This window comes from Scyliorhinus canicula, chromosome 3 (genome assembly GCF_902713615.1).
Source record: "Scyliorhinus canicula chromosome 3, sScyCan1.1, whole genome shotgun sequence".
In the NCBI taxonomy this organism is placed as follows: Eukaryota; Metazoa; Chordata; class Chondrichthyes; order Carcharhiniformes; family Scyliorhinidae; genus Scyliorhinus; species Scyliorhinus canicula.
The window spans coordinates 100,644,186-100,665,152 of record NC_052148.1 but is presented as its reverse complement, the minus strand read 5'-3'; the positions used below and the strand labels follow the sequence as shown (position 1 = coordinate 100,665,152).

General features: G+C 49.0%; 1 protein-coding gene across 1 annotated transcript in view; it reads left to right on the top strand.

The window, feature by feature from the left end:
- ercc8 (excision repair cross-complementation group 8) overlaps nucleotides 1–20,967 on the top strand; it is a 69,697-nt gene that overhangs the window by 8,837 nt on the left and 39,893 nt on the right. Inside the window, exons 2-4 of the mRNA XM_038790987.1 lie at nucleotides 6,500–6,595; nucleotides 11,858–11,959; nucleotides 12,066–12,189. Coding sequence (XP_038646915.1) covers nucleotides 6,500–6,595; nucleotides 11,858–11,959; nucleotides 12,066–12,189 — 322 coding nt within the window. The remainder of the gene's footprint in view (nucleotides 1–6,499; nucleotides 6,596–11,857; nucleotides 11,960–12,065; nucleotides 12,190–20,967) is intronic.

Below are 20,967 nucleotides of genomic sequence, written 5' to 3'. Positions count from 1 at the left end.
ATCCGCAAATTTTTTGTAAAATTCCACCGGGAACCCGTCTGGCCCCGGCGCCTTCCCCGACTGCATATGCCCAATCCCCTTGACTAGCTCCTCTAACCCTATCTGCGCCCCCAGCCCCTCTACCAGCTCCTCTTGGACCTTGGGGAACCTCAGTTTGTTCAAGAAGCCCTCCATCCCCCCTCCCCTCGTCGGCGGCTCTGACCGATACAGCTCCTTATAGAAGTCTCTGAAAACCCCATTTACTTCTGGCCCCTTCTGCACTATGTTCCCACCCCTCTCCCTCACTCCCCCAATTTCTCTAGCCGCATCCCGCTTGCGGAGCTGATGCGCCAACATCCTACTCGCCTTCTCCCCATACTCATAAATCGCGCCCTGCGCCCTTCTCCACTGTGTCTCCGCCTTTCTGGTGGTCAACAGGTCAAACTTAGCCTGCAAACTACGCCGTTCCCCCAGCAGCCCCTCCTCTGGTGCCTCCGCATATTTCCTATCCACGTCCAAAAGCTCCCCCACCAGCCTCTCCCTCTCCTGTCTCTCCCTCCTTTCCCTATGTGCCCGTATGGAGATCAACTCCCCCCGGATCACCGCCTTCAGGGCCTCCCATACCATCCCCACCCGCACCTCCCCCGTGTCATTAATGTCCAGATATCTTTCAATGCTCTTCCGGACCCTCTTATACACCTCCTCATCCGCCAGCAACCCCACATCCAGGCGCCACAGCGGACGCTGGTCTCGCACCTCCCCCATTTCCAAATCTACCCAGTGTGGCGCGTGGTCTGAGACCGCTATGGCCGAGTACTCCACTTCCCGTACTTTCGGGATCAGTCCCCTGCTCAACACAAAAAAGTCAATTCTAGAATAGACTCTGTGGACATGGGAGAAAAAGGAATACTCCCTCGCCCTCGGCCTCCCAAACCTCCAGGGGTCCACCCCTCCCATCTGCTCCATAAACCCCTTTAACTCTTCTGCCGCTGCCGGCCTCCTACTCGTCCTTGAGCTCGATCTGTCCAACACGGGGTCCAGCACTGTGTTGAAGTCCCCCCCCATGATCAGGCCCCCTGCCTCCAGGTCCGGAATGAGGCCCAGTAGGCGCCTCATGAAGCCAGCGTCGTCCCAGTTCGGGGCATACACGTTAACCATCACCACTTTCTCCCCCTGCAGCCTACCCTTCACCATGACATATCTACCCTCTTTATCCGCCACCACCTCCGCCGCCACGAACGACACCCTCTTCCCTACCAGGATCGCCACCCCCCGGTTCTTTACGTCCAGTCCTGAGTGGAACACCTGTCCCACCCACCCCCTTCTCAGGCGGACCTGGTCCGCCACCTTCAAATGGGTCTCTTGTAGCATTGCTACATCCGCCTTCAGTCCCTTCAAATGCGAGATTACTCTCGTTCTCTTAACCGGCCCATTCAGCCCCCTCACGTTCCAAGTGATCAGCCGGGTCGAAGGGCAGCCCGCCCCTTTCCCCTGCCGACTAGCCATATCCTGTCACCTGCTCGCCCCGAGTCAGCCCTCCCTTTCTGACCCGCTCCCCATGGCGATGGCGCCCCCCCCACCCCTCCAGTCCTCAACTTCTCCTTCCTGGCCTTTTCAGCAGCAACCCGGTGGCCCCCCCCCTTCCCCCCTCTCCCCCCCCCCACCCCCCTCCCCCCCCAGGCTAGGACCCTTCCTAGCCGCGGTGCACCCTCCATAGTACTTCCGTAAGTCAGCTGGTTTACGCTGACCCGGCTGCCCCTGCCACACTCCGGCTCCTCCCGGCATGGGGGACGTCCCCCCCCTTACCACCCCTCCTTGACCCCGCTCCAGCGCGGGAAAGGGAGCCATTGCTGACCACGCCCCTTACTCCCACCCCCCTCCCTCCTCTGCCCCGTGCGCGGGAAACCAGAGGAAAGCCCGCGCTTTCGCCCTGCCCCTCCCCGCCCCTCCATCTTCAGTTCCACCCCCGTCCCCGATCCCACACCGATAAATACAACACAACCAAAAACCCCACAAGAAACACATACCCCCGGAACTCCCCCCCCACCCCGCCCTCCCAACATAACATTATAAATAACAGAAAAAAGAGAGAAAAAACTGGTATAGAGAACAAAAAGGGTCCAAAAATACGGCCAAGTGAAAATCCAACCAAAAGAAAGCCACGTGTCCAGCTTAAAGTACCAGAGCGGCAACGACCGCCAAGTATCCCCTGGTTCTAGTTCGAGTCCAGCTTTTCTTCCTGGACAAAGGCCCACGCCTCCTCCGGGGACTCGAAATAGTGGTGCTGGTCCTTATAGGTCACCCACAAGCGCGCTGGCTGCAGCATCCCGAATCTGATTCTCTTGGCATGCAGCACCGCCTTCGTCCGGTTGAACCGGGCCCGCCGCTTTGCCACCTCCGCACTCCAGTCCTGAAAGATCCTCACCGTCGAGTTCTCCCATTTGCTGCTCCTCTCTCTCTTGGCCCACCTCAGCACCCTCTCCCGGTCACTGAATCGCTGGAACCGAACCAGCACCGCCCTCGGGGGTTCGTTTGCTCTTGGCTTCCTGGCCATTACTCTGTAGGCCTCCTCCAATTCCAGGGGCGAAGGGACGGCCCCTGCCCCCATCAGTGAGCCCAGCATTTCTGCCACATACCCCTGGAGGTCCGACCCCTCCAGCCCTTCTGCCAGGCCCAGGATCCTCAGGTTTTTCCGCCTCATGCGGGTATCCATCTCCTCCAATCGGTTTTGCCATCTCAGGTGGAGTGCCTCGTGCACCTCCACCTTTCCCACGAGGACCGTGGCCTCCTCCTCCCTCACAGTCATCTCCTGCTGCAGCTCCCGAATTGACGCCTCTTGGGTCGCCTGTGCCCCCATCAGCCTGGTGGTCGTCGCGTTCATCGACTCCAGCAGCTCCACTTTCAGCTCCGTGAAGAAGCGCAGGAGAGCGGCCTGCTGCTCTGCCGCCCATTTCCTCCAGTCCTCGGGTGCGCCGCCGGCCGCCATTTTGGATTTCTTCCCCCGCTTTTTTCGGGGAGCTGCTGCCGCTTTTTTTCCTGCCCCACTTCGGGTGACGACCATAAACTTTTCGGGGTTCTCCTCTGGGAACCTTCCCCCACCGGGAATTGCCGTTCCAGCGCCGTTAGGGGCCCTCCAATCGGCCCGAAAACACCTTCCTAACAGGAGCAGCCAAACGTGCGACTTAGCTGGTCATAGCCGCAACCGGAAGTCCCGCCCAGGCTTTTACAATGGTCAAGTTCAACCCCTGGCTCCTAAAAGCTTTCTGGTCTTGCAAAAACAAGATTCTTTTAAAAACGTGACTACTGCAATCAAACACACTCGAACCCAGGCTTTTAACCCTTCAATTGCCAAATGTTGAAAATCCGATGTCTCTAAAATCTTGCATTTGTCACATGGGGAAACTGAATTATTGCAACTTGTGCTGGCAGATTGTTTATAATTTTTCACAAGTGAATGCACTCCTTATTTTCATGATTCTTTCCCATTTTTGAAAGCTTAATTGTTCAAAATAAATTGTGAGAGGAAACTTCACCCTTGATAACAAATGGAGAGGACACATCATACTTACTCTTGGGGGCAGCATGGTAGCGCAGTGGTTAGCTCTGATGCCTCATGGCGCCGAAGACCCAGGTTTGCTCCTGGCCCGGGTCACTGTCTGTGTTTGCACATTCTCCTGTGTCTGCGTGGGTCTTACACCCAGAACCCAAAAAGATGCGCTGGGTAGGTGGAATTGGCCATGCTAAATTGCCCCTTAATTGGAAAAAAAGAATTGGGTACTCTAATTTTTTTTTTAAACTCATACTTACTCTTATCAATTAGGGGACAGACACAGGAGGTAGCAGTTTACAGCATATGAGACCAGCTCAATTGGCATAAGGCAGAAAAAGGCACCATGGGGTTGCCACGGTGGCTCACTGGTTAGCACTGCTGCCTCACAGCACCAGGGACTCGAGTTCAATTCCGGCCTCAGTTGACTGTGTGGAGTTTCACTTTCTCAGTTCCCAAATAACAGGGGTCAAGTCTGTGCTTTTTGGCAAAGTCCACTTGCATTTTATTTGTCAGCTGTGTCACTGGTTTATTTTCAATACAAAATTTAGGCAGTTTCCAATTAGCCCTGCAGCAAGCTAGTCAGATTGATTGTCTTTAGTGAATACAGTAGTTGACTTGTCATTCAATTACAGATCGTAGTAATTCTTCAAATCATAATACACAGGATAAAATCAGTAAGTAATTTAAACAAAAGAAAGATGATGATTAGCAAAAGCAAGCAGCAAAGGAAATAAGTTTCAGAAATATAGATGGGGTGATCCCTGGATGAGTTTTTCCATCCCGGTAAGTGATTCTTAAGAAGATCATTATCTTAAGGTCTAACCTTTTTATTTCTGATTGGCTTTAACTCATTTATAATTTACTGAATTCGACCAAAATGTCTGTCCATCAATTTAAGACATGTATTTGAATGTATTGGTGCAAATTTCCCATTCCATCGCTTGCCAATTTTCCAAATTATCCACACCTGCATCTAACATTAATTAGAAAAACACAGTTTTCGTAAAGACATTATCACCCTAGACTGGCTGTTACCATAGAAACGGGACGACTCGTTCTTGGACAGCAGCAGTACCAGTTCTTACTGTACAATGGGGCCTTTTAGCTAAATGACGTCACTGACCTTGCAGCCTCACGCAACTTGCAGATGTGAAATTAAAGTGTATGATATGGATTAACCGTTAGTAGATTCCCTGCTATTGTTGCTTAATATAATTCTAGCTAATTATTCTAAATGAGTTCTTATTTAACCCTTTTACCTCTATCATCTTCCCTTACTCGCATGGTTGTAGCTGACTAGAAACATCAATTTCTATCAGTCCACAAAAAGATCAGCAATGATTTTTGGGGCAGCATGGTAGCACAGGTGGATAGCACTGTGGCTTCACAGCGCAAGGGTCCCAGGTTCGATTCCCCGGCTTGGGTCACTGTCTGTGCGGAGTTTGCACGTTCTCCCCGTGTCTGCGTGGGTTTCCTCCGGGTGTTCCGGTTTCCTCCCACAGTCCAAAGATGTGCAGGTTAGATGGATTTGCCATGTTAAATTGCCCTTAGTGTCCAGAAAGTTTAGGAGGGGTTATTGGGTTCCGGAGATGGGTGGAAGTGTGAGCTTAAGTGGGTCGGTGCAGACTCGATGGGCTGAATGGCCTCGGTCTGCACTGTATGTATGTTCTATGTCCTATGTCCTATGATCTTATTGAATGACAGAGCAGGCTCGAGGGGCCAGGTGGTCTACTCCTAGTTGTTATGCAGGGTTGACTAAGCATGGTTTACCATTGTTATTTCGGCTGCCTACGACAATGCCAGTTTTATTCCTTTTTGATTTTTTTGTAGTTGTTTGGTACAACTTGAGTAGTTTGCTAGAACATAGTTCAGTTAATGTTACGATCCCCGCTAATGTTACTGCTGGAAAAGTCAGATTTGAAATATCTAATATTTTTTTTCAACCATAGAGGGACGTTACTAAACAAATTCACAGGAATTCACTGATAAACTTTTAACACAAAGAATAAATTCCCACCAGCTGTGATATGATTTGAAATTGTGTCTGAGGATAATCTGGGTTACCAGTCCAGTAACATTACAACAATGCTACCATTCCCTTTACTGAGTGCCATCATTGCAAAAGTCTCTTGCCTGTCACAAATTTCCATTATTGTAGTTTTATATGCAAAACTCCTCCAGTTGCTGAAAAACACCAGGCATTTTATCCATGTCTTTGCCAAGCACCACTTATTCCTTATCTTACAAAGTGTCAACATCCGTATGCTCATTGTTAATATCCCAGCCCATGTGAGGGTCTATTCTAGTTGACTAAACTCTGGATTACTGAGAGTTTCGCTTCTCATGTTGGTGCCCAATCTTTCAGACATTCTGCCCTTTTCTCTTTGGAACCATATTCTCAAAGCTCTTCCCTGTCAATCTTCAACTGTGTTTGTGAACCATTTCATTTTTTTTCTGTCAACGACTGAAACTGGAATTTGAATTTATGTGTAACATATTACAACACCCCTAGTGCTTATGAGAAGCATAATCAAACAAAAAAAGTTTGACGCCAAACAAAGCAAGGCGTTAGGGAAATTATCAATTTTATTGCTACATATGAGGATTTTGACTATTATGACTCTTATGGGCAGTTCTATTGTGGGGGTGCGGAGCGGTGGTGGTATGAACAGGAGTTAAAATGCTTGAGGTTTGCTGCATCTGGAAGGAAAGAGGTGATCTTTATTTTCCTTGCTTGGACCATGCCTGGCCCATTCCCAAACATTGCGCAGGGATTGGGAGCAGTGTGGAAATAGTGCAGCTGTAGTCCTGAGAGATCTGCAACTATGCTGCTGGCCTCGGAGACTGCTGGCTGGTCAAGAACAGTTTTCTGAGGCCCTAAGGTTTTCCATTCAAATTTATAAAAGAACTCTGTTTTGCATTTTGTGAAAATAGCGTTTGAATATATATTTATTTTATTTTGATATCCAGGGTGTTAAACCTAGAGTTAAACAAAGACCGGGATGTGCAGAGAATCCATGGAAGTGGAGTTAATACACTTGACATTGATCCTGTTGAGGGAAAGTAGTAAGTATATCTACCTATCTGCTACGTTATTCAGTGTATAGAAACATATGTCTATAATCCCTGCTATGGTCTAGAAGGACTTAACCTGTACTTCCTGATTCACAGTAAGAAGTCTTACAACACCAGGTTAAAGTCCAAAAGGTTTGTTTCAAACACTAGCTTTCGGAGCACTGCTCCTTCCTCAGGTGAATGAAGAGGTGGGCTCTAGAAACATATATATAGACAAAGTCAAAGATGCATGACGATACTTTGAATGAGAGTCTTTGCAGGTAATTAAGTCTTTACGGGTCCAGACGGAGCAACTGGAGAGAGGGATAATCACATGTTAAAGAGGTGTGAATCGTCTCAAGCCAGGTTAGTTGGTAGGATTTCGCAAGCCCAGGCCAGATGGTGGGGGGTGAATGTAATGCGACATGAATCCAAGGTCTCGGTTGAGGCCGTACTCATGTGTGCGGAACTTGGCTATACGTTTCTGCTCAGCGATTCTGCATTGTCGTGCGTCCTGAAGGCAGCCTTGGAGAACGCTTACCCGAAGATCAGAGGCTGAATGCCCTTAAGTGCTGAAGTGTTCCCCGACTGGAAGGGAACATTCCTGCCTGGCGATTGTCGCGCAATGTCCATTCATCTGTTGTCACAGCGTCTGCATGGTCTACCATGCTTTGGCACATCCTTTCCTGCAGCGTATGAGATACACAACGTGCGACTCGGCCACGTTGTCTATCACGTACGCTGCAGGACGACGGCAATGATGACGGCATTGCTGCAACAGCCTCAGTACTCAACACTGACAACTGCCAATCTCCAGACACAATTCTACAACTCATTCACTTCATTCTGGATCACAACGTCGTCATCTTCGACAACCGACACTTCATCCAGACACACTGAATAGCCATGGGGACCAAATTTGCACCTCAATATGCCAATATCTTCATGCACAAGTTTGAACAAGACCTCCTCATCACACAGGACCTTCAACCGACGTTGTACACCAGATATATCAATTACATTTTTTTCCTTTCGAGCCATATCAAAGAATCACTGAAACAACTACACAATGACATCAATAAGTTCCATCCCACCATTAGACTCACCATGGACTACTCTCTGGAATCGGTTGCATTCTTGGACACACTCTATCTCCATCGAGGACGGTCACCTCAGCACTTTGCTTTACCGCAAGCCCACGGATAACCTCATGATGCTCCACTTCTCCAGCTTCCACCCTAAACACATTAAAAAAGGCATTACCTATGGACAAGCCCTCAGTATACACAGGATCTGCTCAGACGAGGAGAAGCGTAATAGACATCTACAGACGCTGAAAGATGCCTTCGTACAAACAGGATATGGCGCTCAACTCATCGATTGCCAGTTCCAACGCGCCACAGCAAAAAACTGCACCAACCGCCTCAGAAGACAAACACGGGACACAACTAACAGAGTACCCTTCGTTGTCCAGTACTTCCTCGGAGCAGAGGAACTACGACATCTTCATCGCAGTCTTGAACACGTCATCGATGAAGACGAACATCTTGCCAAGGTCATCCCCACACCCCCACCACTTGCCTTCAAACAACCGCGCAACCTCAAACAGACCATTGCAGCAAACTACCCAGCCTTCAGAACAGCCACCATGACACCACACAACCCTGCCATGGCAATCTGTGCAAGATGTGCCAGATCGTCGACATGGGTATCACCATTACACGTGAGAACACCACCCACCAGGTACATGGTACATACCCGACCGATTCGGCCAACATTGTCTACCTCATACGGTGCAGGAAAGGAGTCCCAAAGCGTGGTGTATTGGCGAGACCATGCAGATGCTACGACAACGGATGAACGGAGATCACGCGACAATCGCTCGGCAGGAATGTTCTCTTCCAGTTGTGGAACACTTCAGCAGTAAAGGACATTCAGCCTCTGATCTTAGGGTAAGCGTTCTCCAAGGTGGCCTTCAGGACGCGCGACAACGCAGAATCGCGGAGCAGAAACGTATCGCCAAGTTCCGCACACATAAGTACAGTGTATGGCCTCAACCGGGACCTTGGATTTATGTCGCATTACATTCACCCCCCCACCATCTGGCCTGGGCTTGCAAAATCCTACCAACTATACTGGCTTGAGACAATTTACACCTCTTTAACCTATGATTATCCTTCTCTCCAGTTGCTCCATCTGGACCTGTAAAGACTTAATTACCTGTAAAGACTTGCATTCAAAGTATCGCAATGCAGTGGAGGTGGAAGTAGGCTGTCTTGGTGATGGAGCTGATATGTTCAGATGGTCATCTTGGAGTCATATACATAACACTAAGGTTGTAAATAATGCAATGCAACCTTCGGATGGAAACCATGGTCAGGGAGCAGAGTTTGTGGCGGGGCCCAAAGAAAATGGTTTTTGTTTCGCAATATTTAGTTGGAACAGTTTTCTTCTTGTCAACTGAATGATCCCAGCTGATACTACTGGGCAGTTAGGTTCCAGAATGGAACCCTGGCCCAGTGGACTGCAGCTTTCAATTTTTGTTTAGAGAGGTGGATGAACAGAGTCACAGGACTGCCAATTAACCTTTAACCAAACAAAATCCATCTATTAAACATGAAAAGATTGATTATAACACAATGCACCATCATCTCACCCATATCTTCACAGATATACTCAGAATTTTAAGGATAACACAAGTTACAAAATACATCTCATTTGTTAATGTTCTTGGTAAGTGCACAGTCCATATAAACCCTCTGAAACCAAGTGGCAGATGCCACCCAAAAACAACTTCTGCGGATTTCTCATCAAATCCCCCCAGATGCTTCTAACACTGTGAGCCATCTGGTCTCACTGGAACTCTGGCTTCCATACAAGTGTTTTCAAACCCCATTCTTGCAAAAACACACCTAGCATGGATCCATTTCCATGATTTAAATTTTTCCTTTCAGCATTTCTCTGCCTTGGATTGCCACCTGCATTCAAGCTACCATACAATCTCTCAGATACCCTGCCACGCTAACAAAACACCACTGCTTTGCGGGCCATATTAAGATGTCACCCAACTTTTGGTTCACTTCAGATGTTGGGCTTCTCACTTTATACCTATATTCTTGTAGCCGTCTCTTTAAGTCAGAGCACTTTCTCTGCTTTTTATTTTAACTTCCCTCAACAGGACCTTTTTCAGCTTCTTGTTTGTTGCTCTTTTAACTCTTCCTGAAACGTACTTTGTGTCCCAGCCCTGGTTTCTGGGCTTTCTTTTATTATTTTGGGAAGTCTTTTCCCTGCAGCTCCCTTGTCCTGTCCAGCTTCTCTGGGTCCAGCTGAAAACTAAACTCTAATGCACTTTCTAACCTAGGGGTGGCCTTGGTTGCTAAGCAACAAACTAGTCTTACATTAAATCCTGCATTTGAACCAAACTGAAGTCATTAATCCTTTCAAATACAGAACCACATGAATGAAGCTTACTTTAATGGGTATGATGGGTTGATGTTTGAGGAAATATTAAACAGTTTGTGCTTGTACTTTCTGGAGTTGAGAAGGATGAAAGGGGATCTGATTGAGGTATATAAAATACTAAAAGGGATTGATAAATGTAGTTAAATGTAGACCAAATGTTTTCCCTTGTGTGGTAATCTAGAACAAGAGGTCACAGATATAGGTTGAGAGGCGGTAGATTTAGAACTGAGATGAGGAGACATTACTCGCAGAGGGTGGTGAATGTGTGGAACTCGCTGCCCCATAGTTCAGTAGAGTCTGAATCAGCCTCTCCGAATAGGTGCCGGAATGTGGCGACTAGGGGCTTTTCACAGTAACATCATTTGAAGCCTACTTGTGACAATAAGCGATTTTCATTTCAAATGGTTTCAAGAGGGAGCTAGATATATTTCTGATTTTAAAAATGGGTTAAAGGGATATGGGGAACAGGTAGGGAGTCTTTGAGACCAGGAAGAGATCAACCATGATCTGATTGAATGGTGGAGCAGGCTTAAACGTCTGAATTGCCTACTTTTGCTTCTAATTCCTATGTTTAAGCAGTGTCTTATTTCTAATGCCTGCAAAATTTAAATCCTGGAAGTGGATCCTTGGTAAGGCATGTTTTTACAAGAGTGGAGTGTTCCTGACACAACACTGAATGTTAGTCAAGCAGGGACAGTGGAGGAGTCAAAAGGTGATGGTGTACATGCAAACCTGATGCCTTTTCAGATTATGTTATCAATGGGAAACGTAGATGAGAAAAAGGGAGGGGGCCAAGGATAGATCCTTGGGGGACTCCAATCATAATGGTGCAGCTGTAGAAGAGAAGCCATTACAGACGATCCTCTGGCTATGACTCAGCAGCTAAGAATGGAACCAGACAGGGGAGTTCCACCCACCTGGATGATGATGGAGAGGTGTTGAATGAGAAGGATGTTGTAGTTGCCAACAAATCAAGAACGATGAGGAGAGATTACTTACAGTCACATAGAATATCATTTGTGATTTTGATAAAGGTAATTTCAGTACTGTAGCAGAGGAGGAAGCCTGATTGGAAGAAGTCATACAGGGATTGGTGAGAAGGTTTTGCTTGGATTTGGTAGACAAAGCATTTTTTTAAATGTTGGTTGGAAAGGGAGGTAGTAGTTTGCAAGAGGGCTGTCGTGGCTTTTTTCCTGTGGAAAGGGGTGATGAGGGCAGAGAGTGGGGATTAGTGCCAGTTCATGTCTGGTGTCCCATTGTTCAAGTGACTGGTTTTAGCGTATTCTCATTGTAGCTTGATGAGTTCATGTTTTCTAACCCCTTGTTCATTGCCCAGGGCCTTGATGTCTTGCTAAGGGGGGCATGAACTGTGGCTCACTCATATTTTCCTGAGACCACTGGGTCTTGTGCAGATACAGTGTCTCCGTCTCAGTGGGTTGTGATGGGGAGAGTTCAATGATGTAAATTGGATAACCATCTTTGTTCTGAGCTCAAGTCCCACTTTTGGACTGTTTTAAAAAAGCCTCTGTAAAGGTTCAGTTCGATTTTCCAGAATATGGAATAAAAATGATTATTTGGCATAAAGTATGTGTGCTATGACATTCGGCTGTGGTGGAAAGGCAAGAGAGTAACGTTAACTGAGTTGCCCTTGCAAAGACTAGGTGCAGGTTTGATGGGCTGAATGGCCACTTTATGTGCATGTATCCATTGTATAATAATTTTATTGAATCTTTGCATTAGCTTTTGTCCAGTTGTAGAACAAGTACATTACGAGTGATTGTCCCCATTGAGTCATATTTATGCTTCAATTAGCATGCTGTCCGGGGGATCAGATGGCGTCATTGCAATATATGATTTGGAGAATGCCACTAAAAGACAGCAGTATACCTGTAAGGCAATCTGCACAGTGGGCAGGTAAGAACAATCTAATTCATTATTTTATTAATACAGTACTACTGTGCTTAGCATTTCAAACTTAACTGCTGACTTAAAAAAATATATGTATATAATGTTTTGAAAGGTCCCATGGCCATGTTCACAAATATAGTGTGGAGACTGTTCAGTGGTACCCTTGCGACACTGGTATGTTTACATCAAGCTCATTTGATAAAACTTTGAAAATATGGGACACAAACAGGCTACTGGTAAGTACAAATAATGTTCATACATTTAATAGAACTGTTTTCAAAAGCTGCCTCTATTTTCTGTTTGTTTGGATATAAATAATATAAAGGACACTGTTTGAACAAACTTTTATTTTTCACCCTTTCTCTCCTAAAACCACTAATCATACTAGGGTAATTAGTACCCTGGTTGCCAACAGGCCGCTGATATCTTTATTACACTTTTTGGAATAATCAGGGAGACTATTTAACTTTGAAAGATATCACTGCTCATCCTGATCTTGTCCGCTTCCAATGTCAACACATATGCACCGAGCAGGATCACTGGATAGCGATCAGGAAAGATAGTTTTGTGTATTTTTTATTTAATTGTAAATCTAAAGCTCACATATCAGAGAGTCAATGAGTCAATGATTCTTGGAAAAGCAATAACAGAAAAGTAATCTTCAAGATATGAACGGAATGGATTTTTTATCCTTTGTGTATTTTACATACAGAAATTTATAGGCAAAGCTCCTCCAATGGGTTAGTGAGCAATATCCTGCTCAAGTGTGTAAACATCCTGCCTGATGTGGTACAGAACTGTAAAGATTAGTAAGAACTAAAAGTTGTCCTATGTTCTGTGCTAGTTCGTCTTGTGGTAGCGACGGTCGGTGTGGTGCTGTAATTGATCTAGGAAGAAGAATTAGCACAATTCTCATTTTTCACTGTTACCATGTGACTCCTGCTGAAAGCTTTTGCTTGTTGGATGATGAAAGAGTAATGGTGAAAGATGTCGGAAATGTACAGACTACAAAACAAACAAGCAGTTTTGTTTACTCGGCCCACATCATTCCTCAACAAATCAAATAGATAATATGCGTCATTATAGGCCTCTGTCTTTATAGCTGATAAGCCAGCTACAGAAAATATGCGAGAGCAGGCGAAGGTTGTTCCCAGCTCTCTCTTTATTTCCTTCAGTCTTCTTTCCCACATCAGGGATGCTTTCATCTACCTTTTAATAAGGGCACACTATGATCAGGAACAGATTGTGGTAATGAATCCATAAAAGTTCAATTCCAGTTGGTTGCTTCACTGCCTTGCCTCCCAATTCTTTTGCACTGAATTACGATTGATCAAACAGTAAACTAAATTCAACTTCAAATCTATTGCCGAACTGAGTACTGTATAAATCTCCCTTGTAGAACGTGTAAGTGTTGTTAAAGGGATTTCCATATTTGTTTTGTGCGTCTTCAACATGGTTTTAGGAGCTGACACACATGTTAATATCATAATTAAAATGTAAAGTTATGCAGAGATTTTATTGTGGACAGCAGCGGTACGAATGGTAATTGCCAATGATATTTTGGATCATTAAGTTAAATTGTAATTATTGTAACCCTACTCTGAGTCCCTGTGGTCTCACCTGAGTACAGTCTACCCAGATGAGGGGTTGGAGCTATGCCCTTAAGGCAGACACTGCTTGGGCATGAATACCCCGGCCAAGGTGTGGACCAGGCGTGCGGAGATCATTCGGGAAGTAGGTGGTTGATAAATATATAAGGAAATAAATTAACTTTTTCCTGCAGTTGTCGTTTCCAAGTGGTCGCTTGCCTGAGACTTTACACTTACAGTAGGGGTCAAGTGGAGTTGCAGGAGATGCCACTCCTCTGGACCAGACCCACCACGTGGTTAGGCCTCAGGAGGTCTCGATTCAGGCACCAGGGATGCCATTTAGCGGTAGGCTGGAGGCATTCAACGCCGGGACTGGGGATTGGAGCCAGTATATTGAGCGAATGCGCTATTTATTTCAACTGAAAAACGTTGTCAGGGATGACAGGCACACAATGACCCTCCTAGCAGTCTGTTGCGCAGAGACCGACAACATCATCAAAAGTTTGGCTTTTCCAGGCTTACCGACACCCGTCAGTTTACAGATTTAGTTACCTTGGTAGGTAACTATTTTGACCCGAAACCACCAACAATTGTGGCAGCCATGTGTACCATCTGCAAGATGCACTGTAGTAACTCACCAAGCTCCTTAGATAGCACCTTCCAAACCCACGGCCACTATTATCTAGAAGGACAAGAGCAGCAGATACCTGGGAAGCCCACCACCTGGAGGTTCCCCTCCAAGTCACTCACTACCCTGACTTGGAAATATATCACCGTTCCTTCACTGTTGCTGGGGCAACATCCTGGAACTCCCTCCCTAACAGCATAGTGAATGAACTAATACCTGAAGGACTGTAGCGGTTCAAGAATGCAATTCATCACCTACTGATGGGCAATAAATGCTGGCCTAAACAGCGATGCCCACATAGAACATAGAACAGTACAGCACAGAACAGGCCCTTCGGCCCTCGATATTGTGCCGAGCCATGATCACCCTACTCAAACCCACGTATCCACCCTATACCCGTAACCCAACAACCCCCCCTTAACCTTACTTTTTTTTTAGGACACTACGGGCAATTTAGCATGGCCAATCCACCTAACCCGCACATCTTTGGACTGTGGGAGGAAACCAGAGCACCCGGAGGAAACCCACGCACACACAGGGAGGACGTGCAGACTCCGCACAGACAGTGACCCAGCCGGGATTCGAACCTGGGACCCTGGAGCTGTGAAGCATTTATGCTAACCACCATGCTACCGTGCTGCCCGTAAATGAATTTGCAAAAACACTCCAGGAGACCAGGACCAAAGGCGACATTTCCCGGCAAGAGACGCCGTACCTCCCCCACGCCGGAGACCCTCCAACATATGGGATCAATGCACCAGTGCCAGGAGGGGCCGACGAACCGGGCGCCAGCAAGAAATCCGCCCGCTGCCACTACCCTGATGACCGTCCCAGAGGGTGGACACATTTTGTAGATGACCAGCTGGAGGGGCCCCCCATCACCTTCACTGAATCTTGCCGCCACGGGTGGCACCCATCCAAGTGACAGTCTGGATCGACGGTTTCCCAATGCAAATGGAGCTCGACTCCTGAGCTGCAGTTTCAGTGGTCAGCCGCCGTATTTATGACCAAATCTGCTCAGACATACATGTTTTGGCGTTGCGAGTCACCGACTCTCGTCTGGCGACATACACGGGGGAACATTAGAGATCGCAGGCACTTCGGAAGTCCCCATGGAATACGGAGCACAGTCGGCAAACCTACCGTTGGTGGCAGTGAAAGCTTGGGCTCAAATTTGCTGGGGCAGGATTGGTTGAAACACCTCAGGCTGGACTAGAACAAAGAACAAACAAAACTACAGCACAGGAATGGGTCCTTCGGCCCTCCTAGCCTGCGCCGATCCAGATCCTTTATCAAAACCTGTTGCCTATTTTCCAAGGTCTACTTCCCTCTGTTCCCCGCCCGTTCATATATCTGTCCAGATGCATCTTAAATGATGCTATCATACCCACCTCTACCACCTCCGTTGGCAAAGCATTCCAGGCACCCACCACCCTCTGCGTAAAAAACTTTCCACGCACATCTCCCTTAAACTTTTCCCCTCTCACCTTGAAATCGTGACCCCTTGTAATTGACACCCCCACTCTTGGAAAAAGCTTGTTGCTATCCACCCTGTCCATACCTCTCATAATTTTGTAGACCTCAATCAGGTCCCCCCTCAACCTCCGTCTTTCCAATGAAAACAATCCTAATCTACTCAACCTTTCTTCATAGCTATCACCCTCCATACCAGGCAACATCCTGGTGAACCTCCTCTGCACCCTCTCTAAAGCATCCACATCCTTCTGGTAATGTGGCCACCAGAACTGCACGCAGTATTCCAAATGTGGCCTAACCAAAGTCCGATACAACTGTAACATGACCTGCCGACTCTTGTACTCAATACCCCGTCCGATGAAGGCAAGCACGCTGTATGCCTTCTTGACCACTCTATCGACCTGTGTTGCCACCTTCAGGGTACAATGGACCTGAACTCCCAGATCTCTCTGTACATCAATTTTCCCCAGGACTCTTCCATTGACCATATAGTCTTCTCTTGAGTTAGATCTTCCAAAATGCATCACCTCGCATTTGCCTGGATTGATCTCCATCTGCCATTTCTCTGCCCAACTCTCCAATCGATCTATATTTTGCTGTATTCTCTGACAGTCCGCCTCGCTATCTGCAACTCCACCAATCTTAGTATCATCTGCAAACTTGCTCATCAGACCACTTATACCTTTGTCCAGATCATTTATGTATATCACGACTGGCAGCAAGTGTGCGCTTGTACCCCAACAGGCCACATGCACTACAGGCACGTTTTCCAAGAAGGACTCGTACCATTTGAGGGGCCTCTGCCAAGATCTCAGTGGACCCAGAGGCCCAACTCCATATTTTCAGGCCCGCCCGTCCCCTATGCACTGAAACCAAATGGTGGCATCCGCCACATTTCAGCGTCGGGTTCTGCTCTTGGCGGCATATGTGAACGTCTTGGAACATCGTCCAGGGATGAAAAGTCCGCATACAGAAGCAAAGGTCCGCACTCGGCCGCCTTCCTCTGCCCACCGGTGTGCCAATGCCGAAAGCGCCAGATGAGTTGATCACTGCCCTACGCATTATGGACTCTTTACCTGTGACAGCAGTCCAAGTGAAGGCACCACACAGACAGACCCAGAATTAGCCAGGATCCACCACATCGTGCTGTACGTGGCCTGGCATTGCGCCCTCTCAGAGGAGCTACATGCTTTTACCACAGGAGTGGACAAACTCAGCGTGGTGGATTCCGTCCTAGAGTGGGATTCCCGAGTGGTCATTCTCGAGCACAGCCAGAGGGCAATCTTACAAAACCTCCGCAAATAACCGGGAGTCTCTAAAATGAAAACATTGGCCCGAAGCTACTTGTGGTGGTGCGGAATAGATGCAGAGATCGAGAAGTTAGCAAAGTAATGCACACGGTGGACTTCCAGTGGTGTGGGCGAGCAGGGCTGCCGCAGTTAGATGAGTTCCCGCCGGTGGCCACGATTTGCGGCGATTTTGGGGATTTCCCTGAGACATCACGGTAGCATTGTGGATAGCACAAGTGCTTCACAGCTCCAGGGTCCCAGGTTCGATTCCTACTTGGGTCACTGTCTGTGCGGCGTCTGCACATCCTCCCCGTGTGTGCGTGGGTTTCCTCCGGGTGCTCCGGTTTCCTCCCACAGTCCAAAGATGTGCAGGTTAGGTGGATTGGCCATGATAAATTGCCCTTAGTGTACGAAATTGCCCTTGGTGTTGGGTAGGGTTACTGGGTTATGGGACAGGGTGGAGGTGTTGACCTTGGGTAGGGTGCTCTTTCCAAGAGCCGGTGCAGACTTGATGGGCTGAATGGCCTCCTTCTGCACTGTAAATTCTATGATAAATTCTATGATCACTCACCCCCCGACTAGCGGGGCCGGTTTAAAAACCGGCGAAGAACCCCGTGCGGGTGCCAGGCGGCGGGGGTTGAGGTGCTGGGCCCAGCGCAGTGGAGGTCGGATCAGCGGGGCGGAGCTACAAGGAGGCTGAAGCGGCTGGGTACGATGAAGGTAGGGTGTCCCACATCGCATGGCCCCCACCTAGGATGAAGAAAGAAGGCTGAAGTCCAGTTCCAGGGGAGCTCTGGGGGAATGTAGAGGAGAAAGAAAGAAGGTTTAAGTTTTTTTTCCTCCCTTTTTTCCAAAAAAAAGAATAATTCAGATTGATGAAGGACAGGGGGGTTAAAGGGGAGAGAAGAGAAAAGAAAGAAAAAACAATAAGCCGCTAAAGGATGCGAAGAGCAGCGTCGAAGAAAGGAGGAAATGCGTGTTTGCCGCTGAATGAGAGGACGAGCAAAAATGCTGACAGGATGGCGGAAGCCGAACCGCAAGGTGGGGCCGCACTACTTACGATGGAGAAGATGACCGGGTGATGGCGGTGGAGCTGGAGGAACAGTTTGCGAGGCTCAGGGAGGCCTTGAGGAAGGAGACGGCGGTTGCATAGAAGTCATTGGTGGAGGAAGCAATCGCCCTGGTGAGGGTGGCGGTGGCAAAGGCATCAGCCGAGGTGAGAGAGCAGGACGAGAAGTTGAAGGAAGTGGAGGAGGCCATGTCACGACACAGCGACCAGGTCACCTCGATGGGGGAACGAGCTGCGGAGAGTGGTGGAGGTCAACAGAGGACTCCGAGCAAAGCTTGAAGACTTGGAGAACCAATCAAGGCGGCACAATCTGAGAATTGTGGGCTTGTCCGAAGGGACTGAGGGCCCAAGGCCAACACAATACTTCACTAAGAAGTTGGCGGAGCTGATGGGGGAGGGTGAGAACCCCTCCCGGTACGAACTAGACTGAGCTCATTGGTCATTAAGGCCGAAGCCCAAAGTGAACAAGCCGCCAAGAGCAGTAATTATCTGCTTCCATAAGTTCTGCATGAAGGAGAAGGTATTAAGCTGGGCGAAGCAGAAGCGTGTGGTGCTGTGGGATGGTACTGCGGTTCGGATCTACCAGGACTTGACAGTGGAGTTAGCAAAAAGGCGAGCGGCGTTTGGGCGAGTGAAGGGGGTGCGATTTGGTATGGTGTACCCAGCGAAGTTGAGGGTAACGTATAACGCCAAAGACTTTTACTTTGAGACAGCAGAGGTGGCTGAGGCGTTCATGAGGGCAGAAGTCTTGGGTCAGATGCGAGGAGCGGAACTGGAAGAGAGACTGTGGACTCTGAGCAGCTGGAAAATGTATGAATGCTACAACTTTCTTTTTACTGATGTGTATTGTAATTTACTTCTCTTTGCATTGTTAGAGTTCAAGTTAATAGTGGGTTGATTTGCGTTCTGTGTTGTGATGGTTAAATGTTATGTTAGTGAATTGTATGGGTTGGATTGTTGGTTTTGTTTTCTTTTCTTTCTCTGGGACTGGGTGGAAGGGGGCGATATATCTTGGCGGGGGGGAGCCACCCGCGCTAGCTAACTAAAGTCAGCTAGTGAAAGGAGGTGAGGTGAGAGGAGGGCTGTGGGTGTTGGAGCCTGGATAGCAGGCTTCAATGGGCCTACGAGGCAAGCAAGGAGGGGGGGGGGAAGGGATGGATGTTAGATGTTGTTTCAGGGGGAAATGTAGGGGGGGTTCTTGGGAGGGGGGGGCAGGGGTTTGATGTTAACAATGGACAGGGGCGACTTCCAGTGGCGGCAATGCGGAGCTAAGCCGCACATTTGGCAGCTCCCGCTGAAAACGGACTTTGGGGCTCTTTTCAGGGCCCCCAACGGAGCTGTGTCGGCAAATCCCGACGTGGGAAGAGGACAGGAGTCGACCCCTACGGTCCTATGGCCCGGACCAGGAGTGGGGTAAGGAGAAAAACGGAGAAGGCACCCCTGAAAAAGCGGGGGAAGGAAGACAAAATGGCGGCCGGCAGAGACCCGGAGGACTGGAGGCAGTGGGCTCAGGAGCAGCAGGCGACTCTGCTGCGCTGGCTGCTTCCAGGAGCTTAAGTTGGAGCTGCTGGAGTCGCTGAAGGTAGCCAACAGGGAGCTGATGGAGACCCAGGCAGCCCAGGGGGCTGCGATCCGGGAGCTGCAGCAGCAGGCCTCCGAAAGGGAGGATGAGGTCGTGGCCGTCGCGGGGAATGTGGAGATGCACGAGACGCTCCATAAAAGATGGCAGGAGCGGTTCGAGGAGCTGGACAACCGGTCGAGGAGGAAGAATTTGGGGATCCTGGGCCTCACAGAGGGGCTGGAGGGGTCTTGACCTGGCGGCCTATGTGGCGGTTATGTTAAACTCGCTGATGGGGGCTGGGTCCTTCCAGGGGCCCCTGGATTTAGAAGGGGCCCACAGAATTCTGGCTAGGAGGCCCAAGCCGAACGAGCCGCCGCGGGCGGTGTTGGTGTGGTTTCATCGGTTCGTGGATCGTGAGTGTGTGCTCCGGTGGGCCAAGAAGGAGCGGAGCAGCAAGTGGGAGAACACGGAGGTGCGGATCTTCCAGGACTGGAGTGCAGAGGTGGCGAGACGGAGGGCCGGGTTTAACCGGACGAAGGCGGTGCTCCATAGACGGAGGGTGAAGTTCGGCATGTTGCAGCCGACGCGTCTGTGGGTCACCTATAAGGATCGGCACCATTATTTTGAGTTCCCGGAGGAGGCGTGGGCCTTTGTGCAGGCCGAGAAATTGGACTCAAACGGAGGGTCTAAGATGGGGATGCTGTATAATACTGTATTTGTATTTGCTTGGTTTAATGTAAGATGTGGGTTGGCCTTAGGGTGGGTGGGGTGATGTCGATTTGTCTTTTCTGTATGGGTTTTTCTGTAGGGGTCTGGTGGACGGGTTCGGGCAGGGGGATAAATGGGGAGTTCGGGGAGCTGGTCGGGGGGACTGACAATGGGAGTTGCCCTAGAGGAGGCGGGGCCGGGCAGGACGAAAGCGCGGGCTTTCTGCGGGTTTCCCGCGCTGGGAGATGGTGGGGGCGGGGTCGGGGCTGAGAAGTGCGGGTCGTTGCTGGCTGTTTTCTTTTCCCGCGCAAGAGCTTGGGGGGGGGGGGGGAAGGACCCATTGACGGGCACAATGGAGGAGGGGTAGTCCCACGTGGGGAGGAGTCGGAGATAGGGCGGGAGTCGCCAGGGTCAGCAGAAGTTATCTGGCTCACGGGAGTGCTATGGAGGGAGGGGCACGGCTAGGAGGGGTCCTAGTCTGGGGGGGGGGAGAGGAGGGGGAGGGAGGGAAGAGGGGAAGGGGGGGGGGGGGGGGGGAGGGAGGGGGAGAGGGGGGGGAGGGAGGGAGAGAGGGAGAGAGGGGGGAGAGGGAGGAGAGGGAGGGGGAGCTCTAAGGCGGTGGTGAGGGGTGAGGTAATTTTGTTTAAAAGCCAGGGTGGACAAAGAAGAGGTTGGAATGGCAGAGGGTAATAGA